General features: G+C 39.2%; 1 protein-coding gene across 1 annotated transcript in view; it reads right to left on the bottom strand.

Annotated features, from left to right (window-relative positions):
- Arsj (arylsulfatase family member J) overlaps positions 1-25,438 on the bottom strand; it is a 53,551-nt gene extending 28,113 nt beyond the window's left edge. Inside the window, exon 1 of the mRNA XM_038311999.1 lies at positions 25,041-25,438. Coding sequence (XP_038167927.1) covers positions 25,041-25,438 — 398 coding nt within the window. The remainder of the gene's footprint in view (positions 1-25,040) is intronic.
- Positions 25,439-25,677: the final 239 nt, after the last annotated feature.

Genomic DNA, 25,677 nt, shown 5'->3' with positions numbered 1-25,677 from the left:
ACCATTTATAGAAAATGTAGTTTTGTGTTTAACTGTCTTGTCCTCATATTTAAAAAGAGCTAATTATTCCTCAATTTAAAATTATTATTGAAGGGCTTAATTATTGTAATTTTAAAGATTTGAATAAATGTGAATCTTACATAAAATGTTTTGATGAAAACTAAAATCTCCTATTTTCCATGTAGTTAACTGAATTATTAGGTGTTGTTTGTACATACTTTTAAAAGTGAATCTTTAAGTATTACATTGCAGTTGGAGTGAATGTATTAACAATAATCACTGATTCTCCAATAATACGTTAGGGTAGCATTAAGGCAAAAAATAGAAACACTTCTCTTTGGTGACATTTAACTAAGAGCTAGTCTAGATTTGAATTCTCTGTGTCATTCTCTGTGTCTTCTGTCCTCTGGATGTCTGTTGTAAGAGCCTAAATCTGCATGGAACTAGTGGCCATTTTGTGAATGTGTCTCAGTGTTATTTCTGTCCCCATATGTGACTTTGTATGTGTCTATCCCTAACACAGGGCTTTGCTCTCTCTTCTACTAAACAGCACAGAAAAGATCACATTGGGAAAGAATGAGGGATAAGTTAGAGGAATCGTAACAGGGTTCTAAAAGGGATTGAGTTACTGACTCCAACTGCCCCTCTAGTTAATTTTAGGAAATGCGTGTCTTCCTCTGAATCATCTTAGAGCTTGCGATAACAGTACTTCAGTTAATGATAAATGGCACAACATTTTATTCATTACTCATTGTGGCTTTCTATTTAAATTAATTGCCTTTTTCTATAAGTCTATAAGTTTCCTCATTGAAACTAAGAAATTGCGTACCTTTAACTTTCTGTGATGTCATTATGCTAGAACAAATTTAAATGATATTTTGCAGCATTCTTTCTTTGCAGATAATACAGGGTACCTCTTGGTGATCGCTAATGCCTTTAGTGACTTCCTCAATGCAATCAATTACTTAACAAAAAATTAATCATGGTGATGTAATAATCAGTCCCATTTCTAAGATTCAGAGTTTGAGGATCTCTGTGAGTTCGAGACCAGCCTGGTCTACAAGAGCTAGCTCCAGGACAGGCTCTAAAGCTGCAGAGAAACCCTGTCTCGAAAAAAAACCCACAAAAACAAAAAACAAAAAAAAAACAGAGTTTGTCTTTTTGACACTGGCCCATTCTACACCTTCAGTAGTATGTCCTTGATTGTTGTGAGTATTCAGTGTCTTATATTAATAATTTCATATATGTACTTGTGTTTAAACACAGTGTGTAATTTAATCCATTCTGCTTCTCGATTCAGCTAACTTCTTACAGTACCTTAACTAAGATAGTCTAACTTCTTACAGTACCTTAACTAAGATAGTCAATGGTTTCTGTGGGAGGTTACACCCTGGCGAGGTAGTGCTGGAGGCGGTCACTAGAGGGCAATAGAGTGTTAAGAAATAAGAACAGAGTGGCCTGGTCAAAAGGACAAATAGACCACAGGACCATTCCAGATGGTGGGGAATAAACACCAGTTCCTACCTCTTTGTCGGGGAGGCTAATCTCACTCAGGCTTATCCCCAAGTTACAGTTTAGATAAGAATCCCATGAGGACATGGAAATGACTTGGACAAAACCAGGATGCAGGATGAATCAGCTAGCAAACGCCTAACCAATCACAAAGTAATGTCAGACATTACCACTAAGTCTTGGATGGAGGTCAGACAATTGTCTTGACAATAGAAGCCTTGGTGTGATGGTTGATGTGGACATTTCTATTTAAAGCCAAGATAAAAATAGTGCAGAGTCAGCACTAATAGCCTAAACACACCCACTATCTACCGCATGAATTTAGACAACAGAGCTATGTAAGATACGAGGAAAAGTCAGCTGAACTGCAGAGCACCGAGTGTGTGCAGAAAGACTGCGGGCACACGACTTTAGTAATGAGATTGCCTGGGGGGGGGGGACCCATGGGAGGGAAATTGGGTAGAAATCTGTTCCCAAGAGCCAGCCATCCCTGTGAGTCTCTGTAAAGAGGTGGTCTGTCTTCTCTCTTAACTCGGGCTTCAGCAATCCCTCACAATTGGAAGTTCATTGTGTACCTGGCGGTACAAGCAAAATTATTGATACATTTGGTTTTCTTTAAAGTCACAAGGAAAGCATATGCCATATAAGTATAATACATAAAACTTAGTTTAACTCTCTGCATTTCATACCATAAGTGCAGTGAGAAGTTTCAGTAACAGTTCTGACTTTAGGTAAGATGTGTTCAAATAAAGTTAAAGGCGGGTACGCTTAGAAGGCTAGACACTTTAATTTGTTCATCTGTAAAACTAGGTGGATGGATAAATATATCTTTGTTTAAGATGATCAGTGAAAGCTTAATAATGAACCTTTAAAGAACTTACCAAAATAGCAAAGACCAAGTATTCTGAAAAATAAGCATGATTCAAATTAATAAGGAGACTGTTGTCAAAGATGCATGGCATGCGTTTAAATAAAATTGTTTGAGAAGGCCTGCAACTCAAAAGGCAGTACTTCTATGCATCCTGGAAGTACCATAGAGCCAACTATAAGTGACTGGAACAAGCAGGATTCTTTTGTAAAGTACAGTACTCTGGAGTTTTACTGTTCTGGACTTTTAGGAGCTTTCTCAGCAAAAGCATAATTAATGTACTAATTATATAAAAATTAACTAATAGTTAAAATAATAAATTATCAATTTATAATTAATAACAAATAAATAATGTGTTGGCACAATAATCCATTTGGAGTCTTCTTAACAAAAAACTAGCATTTGGGTTTTCCAGAGTGGCTAATGTTTTAATTTGAATTTTTGAATTCGAATTTCAATGAATTCATTACATATCTAAATACATAAAAGCTAGGAACAATGACCACCCTTGGCTCCACCTCCTCTTTCCTATCACACACAAATATGACATTCCTTTTACCTAATTCCAGTTTTTCTTTAAAATTAACACATGTCACTTCCATAATTGCTTTCTCTCAAAAAAAAAAGTTCCACTAATGTTCAGTTGGTATGAAGTAGAAAATGCTCCAGATTTATGGACTATAGGCTCCTAATTCATGTTATTTGCTTATATTTTCAATTTTGTAAAATATTATTCAAAATTAATCATGAGTGCCAAAAAGTAAAAAATATGGTGTATTTCAAAGTTGGCCTCAAGAAGACCACCTAGGAAACTCCAAAGATCAAAAGAGTTTCTTCTTTATTTCATTTAACGTTTAAACATACAAAGGTACTTTAAACACATTCTCTCTTGTCTTTCACTGTACATACTTTTCCAAGGATGAAGATTCCCATAGTTCTTATGGGTGTTTGTGATGTATAAGCACAATAGGTGGAGATTGATCTCATAGCTGCAGGACAGCTGCTCCCAACTTACACCAGGCAGCAAAGCAGCAACGTGCAGCTTCCGACAGTGGGGCTGTTTCTAAGAGGCCCACGGACAACCTCTGCCTGTGTTCTGAAGTCACATACTCTGTAGACGTAGTCTGGGATCCGTTCTAGAGCAGCAGCTGTTCCTTTCGCTGGTCTCTGTGCACTTATGTATCTACCACTAGTTTACTGTTCTGTTCCCTTCTGTAGATGGAGCTCTGCTCTTTTCTCTCCTTTCTCAATTTCTGGACTGTTTTCTTTAGCTTATGTGAGCATCTGTTTGAGAGCCCAAGCCAGATGGATGCAATCCATCACTGGGAAAAATCTGAGGACAAGAAGGTCAAGGTGCCTTTTACATAGACAGGATGAGAAGGATGAAAGCCTGGGAAAGCACACACTAGCCAGGAGTATACTGAAACCACTTAGGGTTTCACCGAACAAGAGGCGTCCTGTAAACCCAGGATGAGTCTAGCTCCTAGCAGTCCAGGAGATACGCTACACTTGCCTTCCCTCCATCAATTGTAAGCAAAATTTACCAAAATGAAGGAGCATCCTGGTTGCTATGGAGATATTCACTTAGCACACTACACCAAGCTCTATAAGGCGGTGTATGATCGTCTCAGTGATGGTATAGTTAAATAAAGTACCGGGCTGGGAAAAGTCAATGGAAACACTCAGAACCCAGGTTTTAATCCATCTTGCAAGGGCCAGGATGTGGTTTCTCTTGTAAAAGAAGCCCCGTGTTTCCAAGGGTGGTGCTTAATAAAATACCAAGTAAATTATAATTAATCTGCAGCATTTCCCACTGCAGTGTGTTTCAGTCTAGTGTTGCTTTGTTTAACTTCTGTAACTGTTAAAATCCTCATTCAGAGCTGAGATAATTGGGTCTTCTTTCCACCTTCTCCAACTTCACAGCAGTGAGTATACAGTGCAGGGCCCAGGGGAGGTCGCCTCTGAGTTGTTCTCCAATCTGGCTCCTTCCTGGCCTTCAGGCTGCAAAGTCTCCAGGCCAAATGGAGCACTAGGCCCTTTCCAACCTGAGGTCCCCAATATGCCATCATCCATAGAACTCATATAGCAGGGAAAAAGGGTTGTCCCCAATACCTCTGAGCTGGGTCCAACCCTTGGCTGGATTCCAGACATCTGGAGGCCTTTGGAAGCTTACTAGGTCCGACCGTCCACCCACCCCCTCTCCAACGGTCCTCACATATCACCCCCAGCTAGTGAGGGTGAGAAGGCAAAGTCTGATGTCAGATGTCAGATGGTGGGGAAGGCGGGTACCCTAGGCGGGGGGCCTGGCAGAAGGATGAATCACATAGTTTAGTTTCTTTTTAAAGTTTTGCTTGCCTGTGTTTCCCTCCTCCTTCTCCCATATATATTCTGACTTCACTTTAGGTTTTTGCCCCTTTATTTAACTCTCATGTTTTATTATTGCAAATATCATTGCATTTAACTAATTTTGTGAACACTTTCATTTTGTTTGCTACTTTGTTTTGAGATGGTCTCATGTATCCCAAGTTAATCTTACAATTGCAATGGAGTCACACTGGACAAAGGAAACAAAGATGAATATTAATGTTAATAAATAAATTCCTGCAGTTATGACCACTTAGATTTTGACAAAGGTATCAAACACATACACACACTGACACACACACATGACTGCATGTTTGTTCACACAAATGGTGTTACATCTTCTGCCTGTGTTTCCAAAGGCAGAATGAAATTAGAACCATATTTCTCACTTTGCACAAAAATACAGTTTTAGAAATCAAAGATCTTGAGGTAGGAACTGTTAACTGGACACTGATGGAGGAAACCCTAGGGAAGAACCTTCAGGATGCAGACATAGTTAAGGATTTTCTGAACAAGCATCTAGCAGCACAGGAAAGACTCTCAAGAGTTGCCATCTGGGATTATTTCGAATTGAAAGGCGTCTGCTCACAAAAGGGAACAAATCACCAGAGTGATGAGGTGTCCTTCAACGTGGGAAGAACTGTATGTCAAAGGGGGATTAGTATCCAGGATATATAAAGAACTGTAAGTATTCAGCCACAACCCCATCATCCAATCAGTAAATGGACTGTTGAGACTAAAAGAAGAAATACGAAAGCAAGTTGAAAAATCTTCAATATCTTAAGTCAAGAGGAGAATGAAAATGAAAGCTCCTTTGAGATGCCATCCAAATTAGTTCTGATGGTTGCCATGAAGAAATACATCAGTGCAAATAGTGGAGGATGCAGGGAAAGGGATGCCATATTTCCTGCTGGTGTGACTCCAAAAGGGTGCAGTCACAGTGGAAAAAACACTGTGGAGTTTCCTTACAAAGCCCAAACACAATCCACTCATCCTACTCTTGGGCATAAAATGGAAGAATTCTAAGTCAATATACTTAGATATACTTGCATATCTGTGTCCATTACAAAACAAGTCACCATAGCAAGTTTTGAAATTAGCCTAGATGTCCTTCAACACTGGATAAAGGAAATGTGGTATGTATTTGCAGTGTGATTTTTATGGAGTTATAAGAAAAATAAAATAATGACATCTGGAGGCAAATGAATGCAACAAAAAGTTACTATGACAAGCAAAAGGAATTGGACTCAGAGAAATATGACATTTTTCTCTCATATGAACTTACATTTAATGTGTGTGTGTGTGCATGTAATTATTTCAAGTGTATGTAGTTCACAAAACTAGAAAGAAGATCATGAGAGAGAAGAAAGAGATCTTAAGGAGGCTGGGAATTCGTGAAGTTAAGGAATTAAGGAATACAATGTAATATGAAAGCAGTTGTTTGGGAAAGAAGAGGGGAAATGGGTGATCATAGTCTCTGAAGGGTAATGAAGGAGAAAAAAATTACACGACGTTTATGTATGAAGATTCCATGATGAAACCCATTGCTTTTCATGTTAACTTAAAATTGTGATAAAGGATACTTTGATGAATTAAAAATATATGTTTAATGAATTGGGCACTCACAATATGCAATGCTCACAACATGGAACACTCACATGGAATGCTTTCAGTAACACTCGTCTTGAGCAGGGCCCTTGGGGGAAGATTCATTATACAAAAAGTTAATAGCAACAGAGGCTTCAACATGGTATTTGATGCCTGTGACAGAAATGGTTTTTTTATATTCTGCATTTTTTGGGGGGGCTTTCGAAACAGGGTTTCCCTGTAGTTTCTAGAGCCTGTCCTGGAACTAACTAGCTCTTGTAGACCAGGCTGGCCTCGAACTCACAGATCCGCCTGCCTCTGCCTCCTGAGTGCTGGGATTAAAGGCGTTTTCCACCACTGCCCGGCTTATATTCTGCTTTTTAAAAAGTATTGTTACGATTCAATTTAACACCAGTTTTTCCCTTTTGTAAAAAAAAGTTAAGTTTAAAAGACCTTTTCTGAGATGAGTAGACAGAAAAAAAATAAGTCCTTTGTGTATGAAAAGCAACAACACTGTAAAATTTAGCAGAAAATATAATGGAAAAAAGAAAGCACCCAGAGTCATTATTTATTTGAGAAGAAAAATTGTTTTTTCAAATTGTTCTGTAGCAAATGTAGAATTCCACTGAAGCCACATAAAGCAACCTTTGGATGGTGGCACATCTAAGGATGTGTACTGTGAGTCCCCTTGAGCACAGAAATGTAATCCAGTACACAAATATACTTTTATATTTCATGGGACTGAGTTCCTTTTACATACTGAACACATGATTTGCTATCTTATTTAATGCAATTTTTTGATTTTTTTAAAAAAAAAGATCATTGAGTTGCAAGAAAAGATCATAAACTGCTTATGCGAGGGGAAAATACTTAAAAGTAAGGTAGGATTTCATCAGCAAGGCTTAAGTACCTCTCTCAGTTTTATGATGTAATGGCAGTCTTGAAGGTTTTATGAATAAGTAGCACACTGATTCACGACATGAACCTGACATCCTGTCTGGATAACATCTTCCAGGTTAAACCTTAGCCATTACCATTTTATATTCCATGCGTAGGTGCCCAAGCAAAGCAACCACACTGAATGACATATACAAGTACAGCAAATCTTCGTACATTTGAATGTTGTTTTGGGAACCAGTTAAAAAGAAATGGTAAGCCAGCACATGGAAGATTATAAATGCAGCCAGAGGTTACCTGGAATCTAATTAGGGATGCCTTCCAGCTATTGCTAGTATCTGAAGCCTCTTCTTCTGAATTCTTCCTCCAAAACATACTATGGGGTTAAAAGCAAAAAGAGAGGGATGGGGGAAGGGAGGGCGAGAAGGAGAGGGAGAGTTAAGGAGAATAAGTTCGAAAAGGCTAACTATCAGATATTGATTTATGATTTATTTAGTGATTTACTTACAGAACTGCTTGCATTGCCTATTTACCAAGCATGACTTCACTTTTACCTCAATCAGAATGACCCAGGTAAATAAAGCTATGGGTCATTGCCCTTTACAACCTGCTAACTACTAGGTAAGCATCTGTAAAATCCTACCCAACCTACCTTGTATTTTAGAATCTATGATGAGAACACAAACTGGACCCAGCATTTAAGGCTTTCAGAAGCTGTCCTGGTTTTGGTCAACCAGTGACATTTTCTCTCTTTTGCTCTCATTGGTGTCAGGGTGCTTGTCTGGAAAGATTAGGGCCACCATTGTATTGACTGCTTCTATGCTTAAAGCATTACTTTATAAAAAACCAAGTCTAATAGGCAAGAGATATATAGAGAAGCAAAAATCCGTGTTCAAAGACTTGTGTGCATTCTAGCAATGCAAAGAGTCTTCAATGTTATGACTAGTGATAGCATATGACTTCATGTTTATCTATGTGTATAAGATTAATATATTTATTTGCAATATGCTCCCTTAAGCAGGCAAAATGATGGCCATGCCTTGATTCAGACTAGAGTCTACATCATGGAACTGCTGCTTTTCTCTGTGTCTGTGAACTTGCCTATTTCAACCTCAGGTGTTATTTCTACATACAACTGCATCTTTAGCCCAGTTAAAGCACAGAAGAGCAGAAAAGGACAACACTGGATGCATTTTCAAGGGTCAGTAAATTCCAAACAGGTTTTATTATTGTGGTTTAAATCCACTCATCCTGTCGATTTAATCATTGACTTCACTAGTTTGTCTTTCCATCTCAGAAACACCTTCCTTTTGAACCTCTGGCCTCTTTAATTATTGTGGTATTCTCTCTTTCCTTCACTATTAGGCTGAAACCCACATCTAGCCTACAACACTACTCCATTAGCAAATTTAAGCATCCTTCAAGAATCAAAGCGTTTGTTTAAAGAGTGTGTAGTGGTGGTGATGGTGGTAGTGGGGGTTGGGTAGTTAAATGATCTTCCGTTTTGCCAATTTAAAACACAATAAAAACTGAATTATGATTAGAGTTCAGAGTAGAACATTTCTTTTTCAGGCAAACATTGTGGAATTAAGCGATATGCCACCAGTTGCTCTGGGGATTTTGCTGCTTGGCTCATGTGGAACATAACCACGTCATCCAATGTTAGACTGTGGGGAAATAATTCTGTTCACACTCAGTTCAGTGCTCTGTCTCATTAACAGTCCAGCCTCTACATACTCATGCCATTTCTTCTCAAAAGCCGTCTGCTGAAAGTTTCAAATTCACAGACTCTTAAGTTGGTGACTCAAATCCCCAGGATTGAATCATCTAGGCAAATATGAGTCAGAGAAATAGAACTCTTGCCGTCAGACATGTAGCTAACTGAACTTGAGGGGAATATGTAAACTTGTGAACAACTTCTTGGTCTCAAGGGAGACAGAAGTTTTAGCTGTTAGGAGATGTTAGAGGAAGAGAGAAACAGCATGAAGCTGTTTTCCTGTTTTATCTTTCCTGAGATTATCTATTCAGATAATTTCCTGAGATTATCTATTCAGATAATCTCAAGTCTATCATTATTTCCCTTAAAAGGCTCACAGTTACCATGTGTGGCATTTAAAGAAAGATTTTACAGACAGCTGCTGTGTCTTACTTTATGCTAATCCACATTTATTTATTTGTTTATTTTATTTATTTGTCATTTGGCAGCGTCAGCCAGCACAGGATTAACTATCTCATCAGAATGTGTGTGTGTGTGTGTGTGTGTGTGTGTGGTGTGTGTGTGTGTGTGTTTGGCACTGTATTATTTTCCCTGAAAGATTAACCAAATGGCATAGTTTAAAGTTCTTCCCCACCTCACAGTGTGGTTCATGTCTATTTGGGTTAATGTTAGGATCCACCAAACACGGAGCAGAATGTTTTCTGAAAGTTTTGGCTGCCCTTGTTTTTATTTGAAGGTTCTGATGACCCCGTCCTTCGCTAAGATTCTGTCTGTCACTGGTTGTTTCCTGATTAGTTCTCCATTCTTAGCAGTGATGGTATTTTACTTTTTCAGGTCTAATTCAGCAGCTCCCTTTTCTTTGCCAACAGTGCAGTTTCCCAGGACTGGAAAGGAGCCAGTGAACTGTGACGAGGCAATGGTAAGATGTTAAACACGAGGGGTGATAATGTGACATCAATAGGCACGCCGCACAAGAGAGATCAAAGTCCTATGTCCTATGATTGTTCACTGCATCTGTTCTGCCATATGGATCAATAGTTTCTTACCTTGTACTCTTCTCTAAGGGGCTATTTTACGGTATTGGAGAACAGCTTGAAAAACTGGGCATTTTGATGTCTGAGAAACTCTACATCCCAGACGTAACTGTGATTGTTATTATTTTCCACATACTTCTTGTGTCCTAGACCCGAGCCTAGGTGTTTCTTGTCTACGTCCTCTGAAGCATTGCAATGTCGTAGGATCATGTGGCGGTTTCAAAGAAAATGGTTCCCAATGGGAGTGGCACTATTAGGAGGTGTGGCTTTGTTGGAGTGGCTTTGGCCTTGTTGGAGGAAGTGTGTCATGGTAGGGGTGGACTTTGAGGTCTCATATATGCTCAAGCCAAGCCCAGTATCTCAGTTTACTTCTTGATGCATGCAAGATGTAGAACTCTCAGCTCCTTATCCCATGCCGCTATGTTCTGCCATGGTGATAATGGACTAAACCTCTGAACTGTAAGCGATTGAATTAAATGTTTTCCTTTTAAGAGTTGCCATGGTCATGGTGTCTCTTCACAACAATAGAAACCCTAACAAAGACAGACTATCATCTCCATCTGCTGCTTTTCTACCCTAGAACTACCTGGGTGTATAAGCAGATGGCACGCTCTGATTCTTACAGAGGCTTCCACCCTGACCATTTCTCTACTGCAGGATTTTCCTGCAAATGAAAGCCTGTGTTGTCTTAAAAAGAATAAAAATAGAAAAAAAATGCCTTTCAAGTGAAAACATTCAATGAGAATTTGAGGAATACAAATTATGTATGGCTCGTAAAGCATAGGACTAGAAACAGAGCAGAGCATTAACATCCAAAAAAGTCAACAGACACGGCTACGTTTATGTATGTATGTGACACCTAGCTTTTGTCAGATAGGACTGAGGAGTATGCATGAGCAACGGATAGTAGCTGCATCTTAAGTGTATCTTCTCATGGATGAAACAAATTCAAAATGGTTTAACTATAAAGAGCTATATCTAAGACAAATATGAAAAAATATTGTCATTGAACTACCTCATCATTAATAGTTACGTGTAATTCTGGCATACACATTAAAATGAAGGTCGTACTTTGCACAAAACAACGACAACAACTACAACACATTTCCTAATAAAATACATGCTTAAGGTCCTGGTAGCTTTCTGTTTCTGATGTGGATGGCTTGTCATCTTTTATGTTTTCTATCTTTGATGCCTATTTCTGGAACATGATTATGGCTCTACATTTCATTAATTTGCAGCAAATAACTTGGTAATTTGTCTTCCTTAATATGTTTAAAAGGAAAGAAAGAAATAAAAGCCAGAGTCTTTCAAACAATGACCTAGGAGCCCTGAAGCCTGGGTCGACAGGCTGTGAATCTGCCTTAGAAGGCAGCGGCTGGTATCTGGGAACCTGTCAGGCCCCCTGCTTTCATGTCTGATGTATTGGGCTTTTCTGTCAAAGATGGCATTTGGACGAGAAGTTCCCCAATGAGAAAGAGCAAATCACAGAACATGTTTCAAGCCCAACAAGGAAATAAGCCAACATCCCTATGGCAGACAATGTGTACAAACCTGCCGACTCCTGCAGTCCAAAACTGCAATGGGAGTGATGGGAGAAGTAGACTAGTGTGTGGTTCTGTGTAGACAGTGGGTAGGCCAACATAAGAGGCCAATGAGGGTGTGGGGGTTTGAGAAGGCTTCGGGAACTTGAATGATAAAATTCCACAGAATAAGACAACTACCTTGCTCAGAGTTTCACACTAAATAGCAGGAGAAGGGGATGGGAGTACCCAAATATGATCTATTTTAACCCAACTGTCGCAGAGAGCATCATTCTGTAACCAATGGAAAAATTTAAATATGAGAAAGGAGAGAAAGACACATAGACAGAGAGGAAAGATTCAAAATGATAGTGAATTCCTTAGACCTTGTTTTATTTAAGAAAGACTGAACTTTCTTTTGTATTAGAAAGAGACTTTATAACATTTGTCTTTAAAATCCAGGGGAATGAATGCTTGGGCTTTTATATTAGGTTGGACAGACTGTACACGTTAATTTCGAAGTTTGCTGTGGTAACTAAGAAGAACGTATTGTAAGAAACATTTATCTTTATAGACTTGTTTCTACTATTGGCACAGCTGTTTATTCTTTGGCCCAGAAAGTAACTGCAGAACACAGCAGTGTTACTTCCCAGACTGGCTCATAGGTTGCTCAACAAGTGATGTGTGCTGGAGAAGAAAGAAGAGATCACCATGTGGCAAAAATATTTTTAAGAGGCCACTTTCTAAAAATAAAAGCAAAATGGCACATTTTTTGACATATGAAAATTAAGAAACAATGAGAAAAAATATGTGCCACAATTAAAAGAGAAACCAATACTCTCAGAAATAAATCCCTAAAAGTTATAACTCTAAAAATTCCCATGTGGAACCAGCCTGCCCAGTCATTTGCTACAGTAAGAGAAAAGAAGGCAAACATGGGTGCCTGTGTATGCATGGATATTTGACATCTAATATGAATAATATCTAAAACCACAGCACTTTCATTTTCATTGTCTTTTCCTTTGCTCATGGCTGTAACCAAATGCTCAACAGGAGAACTTGAAGGGAAGGTTTCTTTTGACATTTCCGGAAAGGCAGGGTTATGGGGTGGCTTGGTCCGTGGTGGTGGCAGCAAAGGTAGTGTGGCATGCTCATAGGTTGGTGGGCAGGTAGCAGGGAGAAGCTAGGACCTCATAATGGACCTCTGTTGATGACTCACCGCCAGCTGGCAGACCTCACAGCCTCCCATATAGTCCTACTGGTTGAAGAGAGAGCATTCAGACAAATGAGCCAACGAGGGACAGCTCACATTCACTCAGTTAATGCTGCCCTGGACAACCATGGTCAGACAAACACTTTTCCCTTGGCAACAACTCTTGGTCATAGTCACCAGTGTGGCTGTATCTTCTTTTAAAATATTACTGGGTGTCCATGTCAGAACTTGATGCAGTTATTCTGCTCCATCTATTGTGCTTAATTTAAAAATATGTTTATGACTGTAACTTCTCAAGCTATAAAACCTAAAGGACCAGGAAAAGGCAAGGGGAAGTCAAAGGCTGTTATGTATTGTAGCCTTTAAAGACAAAAGCATAATTTTCAGCATTTCCTTTGTGATTGGTTCTAACTGCTGTTTGAATGACACGCATTCACTAAAACACTTCCTGTTTTGCTCAAGAACCTCTGCCTTTGAAGATTTTTGATCGCTACCTTTGTTTCTGTTAGATGTCCTTGCCTGCTGGATCTGTTCAGCAACCAATCAGAGCTTGCCCATTGCTTAATGGCTAGACACCATTAATTCTTGCATAGGGCAGAGAAAAGGGATCCTTAGCAGGCCTTGGATAAACCTCATCTCTAAATTTATCCTCAGTGCAGCTACTAAAGGTATCCCATAAACCTACTTGAGATCATAGTGTTCCTAAGATCCAAACTTCTAGTAGCTTCTACTTAATTAGAGGGAAAGTCCTTGACTTTAGGAGATGGCTTCTGTTACTTCTTCCATCCCATTTTTTTCCTTCCCTTCTCCAGTCTCTGTTCCAGTTTCGCTGGGATCACTTCTGGGTGGTACCTGAGCACATCAGAGGTACCACTCTCCCAAGACCTGTGCATTTTCTGTTCTTCTTTCTTGGAGCAGTTAGCTACAAGTGTATCCCCTATTCCCTGAACTCTGTAATATTTTTTGACTTAATGATTTTTGACTTAAACCCTCCTTCCTGCCTTCTCATCTTTCGCAAAGAAGGCTACTACCTCTGACATACTGTATTGTTGACTTTTTCTTCCAGTTGGAATTGAGGTATTAAAGTTCAAAAATGGCAACGTTCCAAATGTTTACAAGTCTGAATACCTTTAGCTTTATGACTGCGTTCTCAGAAAGCCTATTGCCTTTTTATCTTAAACAAATTGCTTTGCCTAAGAAAGGAATCTCTTTCCAAAACATGGGATCTATAAAATCCGATACACAAGTCTTCCAACTTCCTCCTGAGATTGCACTAGGTGTTATGTCAATGGCAGTGGGAAAATGAGGCATACTTGTACAGAACACTGGACTGGAGCTCTGTTAGAGTACCACTCAACATGGCCCTCAAATACACCTATTCCCCACCACAGGGGAACTTGCTGCTAAAGACAAACCTCGCATTCCATGCTAGACCTTCTGCAGGAGAACCGCTAGAGTAGAAACCAAAGGCAATAGGCAGAAAAAGTCCTTCATGTGATTCTCAGTGCTACTCACTGTCGTAAATTCTAATTATTAACACTTGGGAGCTTGTTAGAAACAAACTAGGTGTGGTGGAAAAATGCCTGTAATTTTAGCAGTTTGGGGTGGGGGCAGGAAGAGTCAGGGTTTAAAGTCATTCTTAACTACATAGAAAGTTTGAGATCAGCCTGGGAAGCATGGCATACTGTCTCAAAGCCAAATAAAAACATAAAAGGGAGGCTATTAGAATCAGCAATGTATTTGAATGAATTATTTACATTTTTCAAGGTTAAAATATAGGAAGTAGATAATTGCTGTTTCTAACATTTCTAAAACAGTAACAAAAGTTGGATTTCAGGTACATTTTAATTGTCTTAGGGAACCTATATATGTTGAAGATTTAAGTTATCAGAGTAATGATAAAATATTAACAAATTTTGTCTCTCACTAAGGGAAGATAAACTGGTATTGTAATTCGAAATCTGTATATGAAACAAACCAAAATAAGAACTTATATCAATGCACCAAATTTGAATAGGGAAGCCAGTTAGAAAATAATTTTTTAAGTAATGATGTCTATTTTGCTATAGTTGCTTTAACTGGAGGAACATATTATTGACTTCTACCCTGAAGATAAACTGTACAGCTAAACCAAGTCTGTCTTGTCAATCATCTAGGTAATGGAGTGGAAAAATCAGTTCTTAAATTAGAATCCCATTTTCATTACTTTGGGACTTTGGCCAAGATAACAAATCTCTCTATGTGTGAGTTCATCATACAAAAAATGAAGTTTAGAGAATGTATAGAGATACAGATTTAGATAGATACACATTTTGGCCTACATCTATTGGAAGATCGATATAAAATTCTAGTATAAAATAGTTATTGTTAGTTAATATTATACCAGTATACATATACTATCAAATTTACAGTGTAAATTATTAAAGCATAGGTTATTAATGTTATGGGTTAACAAGAACAGATAACTCACTAATTTTTCTTAAGTGAGACAGCAAAGAATTTGGGTCAAGTATCTATAGAACTTTGGTTTGTTTTGGATGGAAAAAACTTGAACTCATCTAAATGTTGATAGAAAGATTTGGGGGATAAAAATATAAATTATGAAGGTGGGAGAGATAATGGAAGAAGTCAAGTCTTTTGTCTTTTCTTGATATATTGATGCAGAGGAGAAGGAAGATAGAAAATGGCTTATGAGCAATAACAGTTGTTTTGTAAATTTGCTGTCAATAATATGAAAGATATGACTTACTCTGACTGATGATCTTTTACAATATTGGCAGATGGGATGTTTTGAATAAGTATGGTCCCCATACAGTCATGTGTTTGAATGCTTGACCCAGGGGGAGGGAAGGGATGGCCTTGTTGAAATAGGTGTGGCCTTGTTGGAGAAAGTGTGTCACTGTAGAAGTGGGCTTTGAAGTCTCATATGCTCAAGTCACATCCAGTGTGGCACTCAGTCTCCCTTCTGTGTCTGTGGCTCAAGATGTAGAATTCTCGACTCCTTCTCTAGTACCTTGTATGCCTGCATGCTGTCATGCTTCCTGTCATGATAATAATGGACTAAACCCCTGAAACACTAAGCCAGCCCCAATTATATGTTTTCCTTTATAAGAGTTGCCATAGTCTTGTCTCCTCACAACAATAGAAACCAAGCAAAGACAAAGGTATTAAGTAATTTAAGAATGGGGGCTGAAAGATGACTCAGAAGTCAGAAACACTTATTGATCTCTTAGAGGAGCTGAGTTTGGTTCCTAAGAAGCACAGTGAGCAGCTCACAACCACCTGTAACTCCAACTCCAGGAGATCAAACACCCTACTCTAGTCTTGATAGGCACCTGAATACATGTAACACACACATGCACACACACACACACACACACACACACACTTTAAAGAATTAGAAATGCTAGTTTGGAAGATTAGGACACATATCAGAAGGGAGAACCCAGTGTGGTTATAATTTCGGGTAAAGGTTCTACACTTGAGATTTGGGGAATATTCATTTCTATTGGTCTTAAATAAATCGACTCCAGAATTGGATTAAAAATAAAACTCCCTAAATTCATGTACTTATGTTTATTTGGAGTTAGGGTTCAGTATAGAGGCCAAGTTGGCCTCAAAGTCATAATTCTCTTGGCTCAGTAACTGGATAACTGGGATGATAGGTGTACCTCCATGTCAAGAATTTATATTTGCATGTGATTTTAAATTTAGTATAATATTGCATATTTGTGGATTAGGAAGACAGAAGTTCATGTTTACAACATATTACAATGATTGAAATGCAATAGCCACTGTAGGAGTGGAAAGGACGCATGAGTGCCATTGTGCTGGCATAGCGTGAGAAAAGAATCAGAAAACTCTGGGAAAGGAGATGAGACTGGTAGAGGGCCTGCAGCCCCGCAGTGGAGTTTCCCAGAGGAGAGTGAAGAATAGTCCTACAAGAAAGACAACGGTGGAAGGGCACACAGCCCTGTGAGAAAGTGCTAGAACCTTTGCAGTGCTGACTGACCCTGAGCAGACTCATCAATGTTGAGCCAGATTTTGTAGGCCTTCAGATGGATTTAGGAACTGGATTACAGCCTCCAGGGAATGGGAAGTACCTAAGTGTTAGCTGGCAGGACTAGTGCTGTGTTGTGGGAATTTCACTCCAATTCTTTGTAGCGGTGGATTCTGATGCTGCAAGCGTTCCATGTCTTTTAAGAGGTTATTGAAATAGTGGCCACCAAGCACATGAAGTTTTATTTCCACCAAGCCTAGATTATGTGCTAATTCAAAACTAGTTTTGATGCAACTACTAAGTGTCAACCATGAAGCAATATGGTATTCAAAGCTAAATTACCCCACTCTTACCTCCCCCTTTCTATCTGACCCTCCCATTCCAAATCCCCACCCCCATACATTCATGACTATTTATTTACATTTACTCAGTTCTTATAAAAATGAAATTTGCTAGTAAATGAATGGAACTAAGAAAAAAATCATCCTACATTGGTCTGGAATTGATGAATGGGGTCCCAGCCCTGAGAGTGAAAGTGGACACAAACTCACATCCTTAACACAAAAGCTATCTACAGTTGATAACCATTCACAAATGAAACTTTAGTTTTCTCTGATGGAGTCTCACTGCTCACTGCATATACAAGCCAATCTTAAGGGCAGGCCTCATGCAGGTTTTGTGTATGTGGCCAACACAAAACAAACTCTGGCATTTTTAGAGGTTCTTTGTCTGATAATACTTTGTCAGGATTGTTTGTTTGTTTGTTTTTCTTTTTCCCTTTCAGGTCCTCTGGGTATATATTATGGTTTCCAGTTTTGTGTTCCTATAGTTTCTATGTATGTGCAAATGTCTGCATCTCTGTATCTATACATGTTACTTGGCCTTTTCTTTGGCTCCTTTTCTTCTGTGTGTTTGTTTTGTCCTATTCTGTTTTTAATCTATTATTACCATTACTTACATTATTATTTACTTCTCATTAGTATTTTAATGAGAAAGGGAAAGAAAAGGTGTGGATTTGGGTGGATGGGGAATTGGAGAGGATCTGGGAGGAGTTAGGGAAAGAGAAACAGTAATCAGAATATATTTTATTAAAAAAATCTATTTTCAATAAAAAAGTTCTGGGCCTTTTTTTTGGCTTGATCACCTTTTCTACACAAGGAAAATAAGTAATTGCATATTCAACTCTTCTTTCTCTCATTCCTCAGATGTTTACTCATCACCTAGGAATACAGAGGCCTGGCCTGGGTCCTGTGAAATTTATGGAGTTATAAATCAGAATCTTGCTTCTCAGAGGGCCAGCACGGGAGGTAAAAGGCTTCCTAAGAGCTGTGAAGGAATGGAAAATCATGCCTAATAAGACAGTTATAGGAATAATTGTGGAAGGTCACTGCTAAGATAAACTATTTCTGGCTAAGAGCTCACAGGAAGCTGCATGAGGAATGTGGGGTTTCTGCTGAATCGTAACTAGTGGCTGGCATTTGGGCAAAGAGTACAAAGGTGTGAATTCCAGAAGTGAAGCAAAGAGATGGGGAGCGGTTAGAGGAACCCTAGAAACCTTGAGCCATTTGTCCCTTCTTCTGGTGTGGAAAGTTTGAAAATGCAGAGGCTGAAGAAACTGCTCAAAAACTAGGCTAAGGTGTGATTATAGCCTGTATGCGAGGCAGAAAGTACTGAAGAAAGCTTTGGGGATGTTGAAGGAGCCATACAGTTGAAGCTCAGAATGCGTGCTCTACAGTTTAGAAGCTGTGCTCATGGTCTGCTTATATAACAACTCCCCTAAAATGTTAATATTCTATCCATAAAAGATGAGAACATTTGTTAAATATTTTATGAATATTTTCAAATATTGGGTGTGAAGATTAATAGGCAGGATGCTTGAAAAGAAACAGGCACATGAAACCCCTCAGAGAAAATTAATTTCTTTTCTCATTTTTGATACATTGGGGAGCCAAGGGCACTGTTTGCTGAGGGGGCTGTTGTTATGAGTCTCATGTTTTAGTAAAGCAACTGTACTAGATGAATTGGAAGAGAGATGGGGTAAAAGCTAAAAGACGAGACTAAGAAAGATTTCCTTCTTCTTTTAATTACAATAGAGCACACGGAGAAACAGATGCCTCAAAGAAAAACCACTAGTGAGGATGTTTAATATTTAGACTAATAAAAGAACATTTCATCAAACTAATTATATCATAGTAAAATAGCCACAGGGTGAGATGAAATCAAAATTATCTGTAGAATTTTGCTAGAATTTGTAGTTCTTAGCCCTCTGCACCTATATACATTTCAGCCATCTGGAGTAGCATATTAAGAAACTCAACAGTATTACCTGGACAGATATTTATCCAGATGATGAATATGTCTAATTTTAAATGAATCTTTTGAGGCTCATTGGCTATTCAGCACGTTTATCATCAATGCATGCCACTAGCCTACCTAATCAACACGTCTACTCTCAGCTAATCCAAAAGTTGAGTAGGCTAGCAGCTATCTGCTGGATAGCCTTGGCTTTGGCTTCTTCTTTATTGATGGTCTAAGAGAGACTTGAAAGCCACTCTCCGCTTGCTATTTTCATCTTCTAAAGGTGAAACAAGGCTTGAAAGAAATTCTTGTTTATCTACAGATAACTATAAACATTTATGTTTTTACAAGTGACTCAGCATTAACTAAATATTTGTGAAGGTAAGGAGTGAATTTTTAATAACTAGTATTGAACATTATCTGGGTATAGGACACTACTTATAACTAGGATTTTAAACAAGTAGATAGAGTAGGAAGCATATATGACCTTGATGTTGATGGGAAATGTCTCTCTCTCTCTCTCTCTCTCTCTCTCTCTCTCTCTCTCTCTCTGTGTGTGTGTGTGTGTGTGTGTGTAGACACACAAGGCCACAACATACAATAGGATAATTAAATCTAGTCCCCTAAGCTTCTCACTTTATGCTGAGCGTCACTCCAAAATTTATTTGCTTTTTCATTATCTTACTTTCTCATTAACACTTCTTATCAACTATTGCTATTGTCTCCTTCAGAAGCATAATTCCTTAAAAGAAATAAATAAAATAAATTAATTAAAAGCAGTGATACCGACTAGTCTCACAGTCTTTTAGCTAATTCTGTGCCTCATCCCTTGTCCCTAAGCCATAGACCAGCACTGGGTCACCATCCTCTTCTCTATGGTTGTTCTCATAATTTTCAATGGTTTCCGAGTCCGCAGGGATGAGGTATCCAGCACTCTATCCTAACATCTTAACTTCCTCACTTCCGAAGACCTCACCCTCTAGCTCACTATGCCCTCGCTGCTCTATCATTTGTGAATACTGCACTGCTTGGAATTTTGTTCCATCACGAGTTTTCCCAAACACTATTTCCTGTCCTTTCACTTAGCAATCTATTCACTCAGCCTCTAGCCGCAAACTCAGACCACCGACTGTCAGAACATAAATCCCCTATATGTCTTCTTTCCACATTCAAGTCCTTGATCAGTCACTGTGTTCGTTTTGGAAATCTCCCAATCTGCTTAAATCCAGCTCTGCAATTGAGGTGCTTACCCCTGTGTCACCTGAATACAGCAGGATAGAAACCACTATGTCTGACCCCAGCAAAACTAAGCCACAAAGCTCAGGTGGGTTTTCTGGACTGTCGGCTTTCTGACTGCATTCCCCTGCTCAGTTCATTTTTTTTTCAGTTCCTTTAGAAACCATTTTATATCCAACTTTCTCAGACATATAAAATTTAATTCTCAGTTGGTGATCTCACTTTTCATGTTATTTAGAAAGCAGAATGATTCCAAAGTGAACTCCTCCATAGTCCTCCAATCAAGTTTCCAATCTCCTTGCACTTTGTAACCATCTTTGTTCCTTTCATAGTGTGAAAAAAAAAGAACAAACAAACAGCCAAGGTGATTTTCAGGGACAATTAGGAGGATTTCAGTGGTTCTCAGCCTGTGGCATTCTAACTCCTTTGGAGTCTAACAGTCCTTTCATAAGGATCATGGATTAGCTATCCTGCAAGTCAGATATTTACAGTGCAATTCATAACAGTAGAAAATTACACTTACAAAGTAGCACTGAAATAATTTTAGGGTTGGCCATCACTATAGTATGAAGCACGGTATTAAAGAATCACAGTAAGAGGAAGGTTGAGAACCACTGGTCTACACATTAATATTTATCATACAACGAAGGTTCCATTGGAGAAAAGGATAATTATTAGAACAGAAGAGCCTAGAAATGGACCAAACATAACAGTTGATAATGATTATGCAATGTTATGGAGAATATGTGGTCTTAAAAGTTATCTCTCTCTCATTCTCCCCTTCCTGTGTGTGTGTGCATGCGTGCATGTGTGCATGCGTGCATGTGTGCATGCCTCTGTGTGTGTGTGTGTGTGCATGTGTGTGTGTGTGTGTGTGCATGTGTTCAGGCATTCATGTGCCACAGTATGCATGCCCACATTGTGACCTGCGCATGCAGATCAGAGGACAATTCTAGGGAGTCCTTTGGGAGTCAGTTCTCTCCTGCCACTTTGTGGATTCTGGGGATCAAATTCAAGATGTCAGGCCAAATGGACAGACAAAGTAGAGCGAATACTTTGGAATTCTTGTTTAATACTACATTAAAAGTTAATTCCAGTTGATCTAAATATAACAACAAACCAATAAAAGATTCAGGAAGAAAAGCCTATTATGATGATATAGTATAAGCTAGAGTCTTAAATAAGCAAGGAAGGAAAATAACAGAAATTAAATTACAATAAAATTAAAACCTAGTCATTAACAACCCCATTACTGAAACAGCGAGAGTGGAGGAGTCATGCAGTACAAACAGAAAAAGGAGGAGATTATATAAATAATCGTCGCACTCCATTGAGGAATGAACAGGCACTTAAACAGAAAGTGGAAGGACAATTTGCATGAATATTTACTAAAAGACACTCGACATTATTAGTTATTATGAAAATGGAAATTTTAATCAGAACAGCATACCAGTGTGCAATGACCATGAATTCTAAAGTGGAAAGAGACAACACGAACTGTTGGTACAGAAGGAATTTACCACCTCGTTACAGTGATTCACAGTTCAAGCTCAGAAGTGATGACTTTGGGAACTGCTGGGCAGTATCTACAAAAGTCACACACACATGTACCTGTACCTCAGAAACTCTACTTGAAAAAAAAACAAGAGGAATGCAAAGATATGCTCAACAAAGCAGGGACAACTGTTTAGCAATATTTTCATAATAGTATCAAACTGGAAAGCACCAACATTCTTGATGATAGAATGGGTAAATACACTGTAGCATATTTACACAAAAGAACACTATTGCACTGAGAGATTCAACAAGTTACATCAATAGACAACGACATGGAGAAATCCATAAGAGGAAGACACTGACTTATTATGTGAGAAATCCAATTCAGATTGCCTGTCTTTCTTTAGGTTTTTGGAAATGTGTGTCTAAGGTTTGCAAAGTCCATGATTCAGAAGCCATCATTATGACCTTCTTAAAGAAGAAGTGGTGTTATTTCTCTGGGTTACCACTTGGAACAATTCCTTAAGAATAATAAAGTTACCTTGAAATGGATTGAATGCAGGCAGTCACTTTCTCAATTGTCCTTTCTGTCATCAGAACAATTACGAGCATCCATTGACCACACTGCATCATTCTCCCTCTTGGACTCTTACCAAATCTATGTAAAACAGGAACGTGTGTAATAATGATAGCTCCCTAGATTCTTGTGTTTAATAAAGATGCTTTTAATTCAACATAAGCAGCATTGTCATCAGAATAACGGAACGTATTCATAACATTATTAATGATGTCTGGAAAGATCCCCATCGCTGCTGAAGCTGAACGATGCATAGGTCTAGAGATTTGGATTTTGACTGGCCCTTGAGGTGACTCACTCTGCACTTCTGAGTTTGAGAACTACCACCTAGTGAGCAGGGTTCCTCAATGGCTCCTCAGTCTGCAGGCAGCCGTCTGCACACAATAACGGCTTCCTGACGGTGACTGATATGCAGTGTTGCCAGAGTGGTGTGATATAAACTGTAAAGGGAATTTGTTACACTAGCTAGGCAGCATAAAAAACAATTTCACATTTTGATTAAAAATAAAAAATAAAAAAACCCAAAACATAAAAAGGAGTGTTGTGTTGATGGTATCGAACATTAATTCGGCTCCAGACGTTAGACTCTGCTCAACTGGCATAAAGATATTTGACTCCTCTCACATTTCACATAACCTACTTTCCTCTTGAAATAATCCATCCCACCGGGACTTTTATCATTTCCTTCTTTTTTTCTTTAGAGGATGCGGAAAGCACAGGCATGTTCTCACAGACAGGATAAGTGCCATATTCTTGGACCTGAACTAGACACTCATGACCACTTTTTAAAAACTGTATTCATTTATAGGAAAGTTCCAGGGAAAACTCCAAGGGGGACGTCTCCCACTGCTTAACTCAAGTAAAAATCTGTAGCAAATCACAGGAGCGATTTGAACTTTTCTTGTCTACAAAGCAATTAATGCAACTTATTGGACGGAACATGAAATGTGAGCAGGAATCAGCATCTTCTTGCTGGATGCTTGGCTGCCCTGAAAATGCTGAGTCAGCCCTTGGTGAAAGGGGAAAAACAGGAAGTCGTTTCCATCTTCATCTTGGTCCATCTCATTGGGTAAACTTCCAGATAACCATAAAGGCAGAATAGATATTTTATCAGTATAAGATGTTTAGGGCCAAATGTCCTGATTCAGTGGAAAGCCTTGAACATACTTTATTGAGTAAAGTAAGTTTATATAATTCAGTTTTATATTTTTTCAACTTCTGTTGGCTCTCTGTGCAAATCTGAATTCTATAAATCAGTTGAAGTGTCTTTATGACATGTTCATTTCATGAGCCAAGGATAAGGACGGCTGGGAATAGAGATGAAGAACTTAATCCTAGGCCGCAGATGGGCTTATTTTTCCAGCCAACAATTGCTCTTTTATAAATATCAAATGCTCTTGACTTTATGATGCAATGAAAATGACTCTTAAGGACACTGAGACCCTTCCCTTTTCTCCTCCCCATCCTCTTCTTTCTTTTATTTACCATTATTTTATTTTATTTCGTTTGAGATAGGATCTCACTTTGTAACTCTGGCTGACCAGGAACTCACTATGTATAACGGCCTGACATCAACCTCTCAGAAGTCTGCCTGCCTCTGCTTCCTGGGTGCTGGGATTGAACGTGTGTGCCACCATGCCCTGCTCTCTAGCTCTTCTAAGGATGAAAAAATAATTTATCCTAGTGATGGCAACTTTTGACAGTGTGCTAAGCAGTGGAAATTATGCTGTAAGCAAAAGTCTTTGCAAGACCAAGATTCCTACAAAACACTGGACTCTTAATTTTTCCAGACTGGTTACTGGCTACTCTGACAGGATCTAACTCCAAGAATAACTTGAAGCAAGTGAAGTTCTCTGTCCTGAAACCAAACTCACAAGACACGTAGATTGACGCATGAACTGTTCTGGAGTAGATTGACCCTTGACCCTATTGCTTTACCTGCCTTTCAATCTGAATTTGCACCATGTAAACGAGTTATGATCGTGAATATTCTGACAGAGTAAAAACAGAAAAATGTATGATCACATTAAGAGGATTCTATTTAGCAGACTGACAGCATTCTGTGCATTTCTCGGGTCTCTGCACTGTGACAGTCACTCAGGCTTCCTCCCTACTCAGCGAAACAGCAGCAAATTCCACTGAACTTCACGGCATCTTCAGAATTATCTTGGCAGTTAGATATGGCACCATAGGAAAAAAAATGCACCAACAAAGAAACAAAGAGACCAACAGAGGCCTATTCCATACCCATCACACTAAATGTCACTTTGATTTTTTTTTCTTTTGTGGCCTCTGTTCTCTTTGTGATGACCTGGGGATTTGGTCATGCAATTCTAGATTTTTGTAACAAAGAATTTGTAAACGACACCTTGCTTTGTGATTTCTGCTCTGTACCTGAAACAAAATGTGACCATGCTTGAGGATCGAACCAGAATCCAAGCAGCAACCAATGAGTTCTCTGGTTGCTGGATGAATATAAAGAGCCTGACACCACTCAAAAGCTCACAGCTGGCTGTCAGGGAAAGGAAAGGCAGGAGAATAGGACCTGGTTATTCACACTAATATTGACAGACTATATATCATTCACCCATTCATCTGTTCATTCATTGGATTGTTCCCACCGCCCCATACTTTCTGTTTCTCTCTTAAATTGAGAAACCAATTTAAATGAAGGTTTACGATGTTTTCAGATAATAACTAGAAGTGGTAACACTTACTTTCCTGTAATAAACTGGCTCCTGGACGGTGTGCAAATAGGCTGGACATAGTAGTTCTCTAGTTTAACTCCTTCCGAAGCGAGTTTGTCAAGAGTGGGCGTCTTTATCTCAGATCCGTGGTAACCCACGTCTCTAAATCCCTGATCATCAGCTAAGATGAAAATGAGATGGGGCTGGGCGGTGCCCGGGGAGCCTGCTTCAGGTCTCTCTTCGGCTTGAGCTCCCAGGGGCCCCTCCTCTTCTAAGCCCTGGCCCCAGCACAGGTAGCCATAGGTGAGTAGGCTGAGGACCCAGAAGCCTGCCAGGGCACCCATCGCCATGGCCACTATCTTTCCAGGCCACACCCAGCCCTGAGAAGGTGGCGGAGGCTGAGGCTCCGCGCTGTCCCTGGGGGCCATTCACTCGGGTCCCAGCAGAGACTCCATATGCAGAACCCTGCCCACTTTGCTGGTGTTGGCACACTCATGCATGCAGAGGGCTAGATCCAGCTGAAGGTGGCAACGAAATCCTTCTCCCTTCCCAGCTGTCCCCACTTCCCACAACTGATGCTCTGGAGGTGATGGCTTAACCCGCGGATGCTGGAAAAACTAGAAGGGAGCAGGTCCTCTCCATCAGCTTGCACTTTTTCCTCTCCTAA

This window comes from Arvicola amphibius, chromosome 14 (assembly GCF_903992535.2).
Source record: "Arvicola amphibius chromosome 14, mArvAmp1.2, whole genome shotgun sequence".
Taxonomy (NCBI): domain Eukaryota; kingdom Metazoa; phylum Chordata; class Mammalia; order Rodentia; family Cricetidae; genus Arvicola; species Arvicola amphibius.
Note: the sequence above shows the minus strand (reverse complement) of the source record. Positions and strands in the feature narration are given on the sequence as shown.